This window comes from Lacerta agilis, chromosome 3 (assembly GCF_009819535.1).
Source record: "Lacerta agilis isolate rLacAgi1 chromosome 3, rLacAgi1.pri, whole genome shotgun sequence".
Classification (NCBI taxonomy): domain Eukaryota; kingdom Metazoa; phylum Chordata; class Lepidosauria; order Squamata; family Lacertidae; genus Lacerta; species Lacerta agilis.
The window spans coordinates 66,427,764-66,434,980 of NC_046314.1; the positions used below are offsets into that span (position 1 = coordinate 66,427,764).

A 7,217-nucleotide genomic window follows, 5' to 3' on the forward strand; every position below is an offset into this window, starting at 1 on the left:
TTCAAATAGACACATCTTGCAGATTAATTTGCAGGAAATAGTGGTATGTGAAAGGCCTGGTGCAAACAGGATCCTGATCCCTTATCCTTTGGGCGGCCAATAACTGCCCAAGGCATTGGACATATGTTTGTGTAACATCTGTAGAGCATTTGTCTGTTTCACAATTTCACAGGTGCCCAAATATTGAATACAATCCATACAGAGGTTGCCTTTGAGGTACATGCAACTTCTCTGCAGCATAAAAATTTTGACTGTATAAACCCAAAGCTATTCTATTCCACCAAGAAGTGGTTTGACGGTAGCTGCTTATAATTGTGGCTTCTGTGCCTCAGAGCAGCTATAACAGATTATGGGATATTTTAAATGTCATGGTGAATAGAAACGTATGAACCTATGTAGCTATAAGGAACATAGAAATATGATGTCATCTTCAGCTGATGTCATACCACAGATGCACATTTCGCATGAAAATAATACAATGTGAGAACAGCCTTTTGGTCCTGAGATTGCACTCTTATCATGATCACAAGAGTAATACAACAACCAACCCAGTGTCAAAGGTCATGAGAGTCTGAAAAACAAGCAACAGTAATGTATGTGTAAGTGAAAGTGATGGGGCAATATATGAACTTTAAACCCTGGCCATTATTTTCAGTCTCTTAGAGCAGGTATAGTGAATTTGTGGCCATCCAAATGTTGTTGGACTTTTCCTCTTTTTTATTTCTTTCCCCACTACTTTCTCCTCCAGGTCATGCAGTTTGGGAGGATCGATGGCAATGCTTACATTTTGGACTTTCAATATCCATTTTCAGCAGTGCAGGCCTTTGCAGTGGCTCTGGCTAATGTGACTCAGCGCCTCAAATGAAAAAGAGAAAAAGACCAGAGAGGGGGAGGGAGAGAAACCCTGATAAATCTTTCTCATAAGGGCCAACCCACGGAGGCCTGGCAGAGACGTGCAAAGGAATTCTGCAAGTAAAGAAGAAAGTGCAACTGGAAGAAAAGAGCCTCCGAGTGCCCAATGGAGGGCATCAACTTTAAACATTATCGGGGATGGGGTGGGGACTCTGTGGTTTGGGATTTCTTTTATTTGAATCAACATATGTGCTGGTTTCTTCAGGGCAAGCCAAGGAGGAGAGCTATTCAGTGTTATGTTGGGAAATGTGGCTTTTGGCTTGTTGTGGCGGTTCTTCTGTGTTTGCTGCAAAAAAATAGCTGATGTAAGCTGATAGAAAGATTTTTAAAGACTGCCCTTCATTTTCTTTCATTCTTTTATATACTGCCTTATACCATGCTGTTCTTTTTAAAGCAGGGAATGCAACTTTCTTTTCCCCGGGACCACTTTGTACTATTTTCATCAATAGTAACAGCAAAAAAGAAAAAAGAACAACAAAAATGCTATAATATACTTGAAGACACATGTTTCTTCTCTGATAACTGAGCACTGTAGGCACCATGGAGGTTTTTCAGAAACCATACCTAATTTCCAAAATGTTATTCAAAAGAAAAACAGAGCTGTTACCTTTTGGATGGTTTGCAAAAGACGGCCTGATCCGCACGTAATGCTAAGACAGATGATGACATAGCTTGAATGAGCAAGTGTGCAGCTACAGAGAGCAAAAGTTGTGGCCACTTCACTCCTCCCCTGCGCCTGCTACTCCTGTGATACCGAGAGCAAAGCCATGGTTTGGCTTAATGTTGCATGTGAACCTGGGCTCTTGGTTTGTCCTAACTCCAAACAAGCCATGAGCTGTAAGCAAGGTTTTTTTCTTGGTAAATCATTAGTTTGGATTGATACCAATGTTATCACTCAGCAAGGCCTGAAGTGGGAAACATTATGACAAATCCCCTGGGTTCACAAAGAACGAAAGAAAGAGGAAGGAAGGAAGATGAAAAAGTGACAAACCCTAATACGGTCCCAGAATATATGAGGAATCTGTAATAAAAGTGTCAGTTGTCTGAAGCATTTCAGTAGAAACATTCCTTGGGGTGACGAGAATATTATTTTGTTGGAATAATCTAGCAGGAAGTCATGTTTCCCTGCTGGAGAATTTTAACAAAATAAGATTCTCTATGTCAGGGACTCTGTGTCCCAGAGGTAGCTTTCTACATAAATGCATTGGGCAAGTGACATGTTTATGTCAGTTTCCTCATCTGTCTTGGCACCTTTAATCTTTTTTTGCTGCACTTCTTGACCACGACACCTTCCCCATGGAAACTAGCAGTCTAAGTCATTCAGCGTTGGAATTTTTGATTGCAACCTTAGAAAAATATTCACCCTTCCTTTGCTCACAGGATTATTTGACTTTAATTCTCCACACACACAATGATACAGAACGTGGTTTCTCAAAGGTGGCCACCAATATCTTTTGTGTGCATTTGCTCGATTGATTCCATTGATTCTTCTATATGAAACAGGCTGCAATAAAAAAAAAAAAAACTGAGAGCATAATCTGCATATACACACGATCAGTGGAGTGCATTCTCTCATTTCACTTGCATGGGATAACATAAGAAGTAAAAAAGCACTTGAATGGAATTGGCAACCCCTTCTAGCACAGAGCCTGTAGACAACTGAATGGCCAAGTGTCCCCTCCATTGCTTCCTAATCAATAGCATGCAGTAGGTTAACACTTAATGCAGTGTTCCCAGAACGTTGACATTTTCTTTGACATTTTCTTTGGCTACACTTGCCGCCCAGTAGCAGCTGTTGGGATGGGACAGAATGGTGGAGCTCCCCTCCTGTTGCTGACATTGCTGCAGCTTACCTGGACTGCGGGGTAAGGGCTGTGTGGATGTACCTGTGAGAATGTCCATTTGGCTCTACAGGTTCGTCTACAAAGCCCTAACCTCACTGCTGGCTGCCTCCAGTCACATCCAGGTAAGTTGCAGTTACGCCAGTGTTCAGAGGGCAGCTCCACTCCACAACACCAGCTGCTACTACTGCAGTCACAGCTAAAGACTAGCTTGAGAGTCACCAGGATAGTGGAAAGGCTAATTAGAAATACGTAACTCTTCAGAGAATTCTGGTCAGGATTATTCCATAAGTGGGAGAAATGTCTCTTGATTTAGAATGTGAAATGGAGCTTTTAAGTTCAGGTCTATATAAAAAGTTATATGGCATTTAGCAGCGCTACATATCCTAGAAACACACTTAGAACATTTCATCTAAAACATTTCAAAATAAAACCAGGGGAGAAAAATCAACATGTTCGCAGCTGGCGTCAGCATCTGACATCCTTACGCAGCTGCCATGGCACCTGTGTGCTGCCATGGCACACTGATGATGCTTGCTCTAGGTTTTTCTTTAAAAGAAATTCTGGTCTGATTCTCTGAGCACTGCCAGGCACCTGGATTTAGCCATCCTTCTCATTTCCCACAATGCCCCCCAACCTAATTGTTCTTGAGCATTGTGGGAAATTAAAAGGTAGCTAGATCTAAGTGACCAGAGCATTGCTACCACTGTCAGGCAAGTCCACTAGGACCTACTGATAGCAGACTGGTGCCACTAGAGGACGTTGCCTAGTGCCTTTTCAAATTTGGAGTTAGCCCTGAACATGTTAAACGTGTCAATGTAGTATCTGGAACCCTATAGAGAAAATAAAGCAAATATAAAGAGAAGCAAATATAGAAACATTAAAGCCTTAGGGTTGATTTTTTTTAAAATATCCTTGCAAAGTAGAGTACAAACAAAGATAATTAATAGATCCCAGCTGTGTAAGACCAATCTGAATCAGTAGGAAGGTTTACACAGGTCACTGGTGAAATGTCTCCAGACTGTTACTGGAATGAAACAAGCTCTGTAATCCTCTCCCGGCTGTAATTGATGCTTATAATACATGTCTGTGAGAATTTCCCCAATATATTGTCTTAAAAGACATTATCTCTTACTTTTTTGGGTCTTCATAAACTTGAATTTTATTATTTACAAGGAAACCTTGGGAATACAGAACCCAGGCCCCACTAACATTTCATTTGAAGGGAAGTCTTGGAAGATGTATAGAAAAATTAAAATATTGGTGCTGTGGCTTGTTTTTGTTGTGTTTGTGAAATGAAAGGCAAGACCAACTAACCTAGTAAGAAGACAAAATGATGGAATCAAAAGGGCCATATTTGCTTTTTGTGTTAAACTGCAGCCTTAGGCTCCAGCTCATGTGAGCAAGGTTGGTTCCCTTACATCTCTGCAAAATTGAATTGGATCCAGTGGTCTACCAAAACAGAACCCAGTGCCTTTTGGAGACTGCAGTCCATACATTATTAGGCCATGCTGGTGCTGCAGCAGAATCTCAGCTGATTAAATAGTAGAACTGGCTCTTGAGTCTTGAGTCTCAAGCTGTACTCTTAAAGTCACATGATGCATCAACTTGGTTGAAGCTAAGCAGATCTGGGTTTGATCAGTGCTTGGATGGGGAACCCTATATATACTATCTTGAATGTACATGGAAGAAAGGTGGAGTGTAAAGAGTGGGATATAAATTAAATATATAAATCCTGGTTTCCTGCAGTAAACAATATAGCATCTTGTGCAGGGAAAATATTTTTAAGGCCCATGTCCTTCATACTTTCCCCTTCTAGTATCTTTTAAGAGCTTTGTATAGAAGTGGTGTGTGTGTGTTTGCCTGAAGACCAGATGGAGTCTTTGTGATGGCAATATAATCTGACATAGAGTTCATGTACCAGCTTTGAGGAGCTTTGCATTTGACATTGCAACATTTTGCATCTTTGACCATTTCCTCCCCTGCTTTCTCAAGAGCATTTCATACACTGTATAAAATCAAACCTAAGTTTGCCCGACAAAGGTATACTTGGCAGGGAGTCATAACTCCCTGTCAAGTCCACCTGTATAATACCTGTGTTTTCCATTTTCAGGTTACATTTTTGGATGTGCACCTAAATGAAATATGTGAAGTGGCTCCCACAAGCAACTGAAAAGATAAGAGTAGGAGAAAGTTAGTTAGAGCTAATCCTTATATTGAACAGACTGATCACATGTGGCAGTGGCTTATAGAGCTGAGTGTGCTGGAATATATCATTTTCCAGTCCTTCCAGCACTTTTGGGTACAACTGGAAGTTTCTTCCCTGCCTTGTCATGTAACTTCTATTAGGGCAAGACAACCATAGCAGTCAGGAGCTGGTCAAATCCTCTTGTCCATTGTCCCTTCCTCTCTACAAGAGTGATGGGACATGCTAAATATGTCATTAGGAATGTTAATAGTTTATTAGGAACTTCTAAAAAGTAACACTTTTCAGAATATTATTGGAAGAATTGGCTAAAATGGATACATTTTAAGATTGCATTCCATGTTATGCAGCTCACACCAAAATTATTGGGATGGAGAGAGAGAGAGAGAGAAATCTGATGCAAACCTTTTAAAAAAATTGATTTCTGTTTAAACCAATACATACAACCCAAAAGATTGTAATCTGATCAAGGTGTTCTGGAGAGTTAGGAAGGTCTTCACTTGTTGAATGTTTACTCTGTCTTTATAAATGGCTAACTGAAAGAGGCATTGAAATAGTGTTAAGATGAAATGGATAAAAATATTAGAAGATGCTTGTATTTCCAGTGTTTTGTTAAAATAGTGCTCAATGAGCTCATGTCATAACCACCATTGTTCTTGTCATTTCAGGTCTGTTTCTCTTTTCTTTTGGTCTTTTCCATTTGGTCTTCTGTTCTAATTTTCCCTACCCCCTCTCAATCTGTGTTTTTATCCTCTCCTGTTATTTAGCAGGGGAGGGTTTTAAGCTCTTGCTATTTGTTGTAGATACAATTTTTTGTATTATTGTGGAATTGCATGGGGATACATAGGGTTGAAAAGGCACTGTAATCTTTACTGGAAAAGGGTGATATTTTTTAATTTTGCATTTGTTTATAAATGCATTATTTGGGTACTGTAACTTTGGTAATTGTTTCTGAATTTATTACTTGCCTTTAAAAATGTTATTTGAGGATTGCTTTTGTTTTATTTTTATTTTCTTCTAAGTTTTAATAAAAATATATAGTCAGGTGCATGGATTTCCTAACCATGCAAAACCTGCATGATGATCTCAGTTCTGCAGAGAAAATGGTACACTTATCTGACCACCTGCAGTATTTTTAATGGCCTTTGTTTTGTTTTTCTTTTCTAAATATGCCATTCAGACCTGGGTTTCCATTGTAATTCTGAACCTTGCCCTGACCTGCCTCTCCTGTTATGTGCCCTGTGTAATAGATTGTGAAGAAGGTACCTAGAAAGCATTAAATGGTTTCCCTTCAAAAATGTGGTTTGTCCAAAATTTTGACTGTCTACATGATTGAGATGGGGTCATTTGCCCTATTTTCCTTGATGGTTTGGAATTGTAAGAGTTGTCCAGGTGTTGCTTATTAAAGTTTTGGCAAACTATAGAAACTGTGAGTTGATTTTGGTGTTTTGTCTCGCACTGAAAATCTTGAATGTTTGTGTGTTTTAGTATGCAATGTATAGCCTCAGTATTCTTAACAGATAGTTTTATTCTTATTAGCATATCTGGATGCCTCTTGTTCTTTCTGGTGCACACTTGCTGTCATTCCTACAGCATGATGCTGGACCAGAAACTTTGTACGGTAATAATGTTCTGCTATAACCAAATTTTGGATAACAGCCAGTTTCCTCTGGATAGTTGATGAAGATATCCCAATAGGATTTGTGTTTCTTTTCATACTTAAAAGTAGATAAACAAGGAACAGCAGTGTTCCCTCAAATAAAGCCTTCATATTTTCCTTTTGTATGCTGGGGTGCAAAATTGTTACCCTCTTTTAGTGGGCAACCTTTTTGGATGCAGATGCAACACATATTTCTCAAGTGGAACCAGGTTCAGTCCATATGCTCTTGCCTCTGAATCACCATAGTGAAGCCCTACTTTGGATGCCATTGGAAAGGAGCCCTTTTAGAACACACACGCACACTCTCCAGAAACAGGACTGTGTAAGGCTGATGCCTTAGAGTTTATAAAAATCCCAGAAGATTGGATCGAGGTGCCAGCAAGAGCAAGGTCTCAGTTCTCCAGACTCTGTCAAACAGCAAGACTGACACAGCACTTGATATTGCAGGGTTTCAAACGAGGGTGGAATTCCCAACCCCAATGGGGAACAGGTTTTATTGGCTGCGTTGCTAAGGGTTTGGAATTCAATTTACAGAATTTTATGCTTTCAATTGTGGGCGCATAAGCAGCAACTCAAGTGATAGGCCACAGGTTCTGAT

The 7,217-nt window shown here is 39.9% G+C and overlaps 1 protein-coding gene across 3 annotated transcripts in view; it reads left to right on the top strand.

Annotated features, from left to right (window-relative positions):
* The window catches only part of TULP4 (TUB like protein 4), a 93,765-nt gene extending 92,391 nt beyond the window's left edge, over nt 1-1,374 (top strand). For all 3 annotated transcript variants that reach the window (XM_033144089.1, XM_033144087.1, XM_033144088.1), the window contains one exon: nt 749-1,374. In XM_033144089.1, the coding sequence (XP_032999980.1) occupies nt 749-865 (117 nt within the window). In that variant the 3' untranslated portion in view covers nt 866-1,374. The remainder of the gene's footprint in view (nt 1-748) is intronic.
* The last annotated feature ends 5,843 nt before the right edge of the window (nt 1,375-7,217 follow it).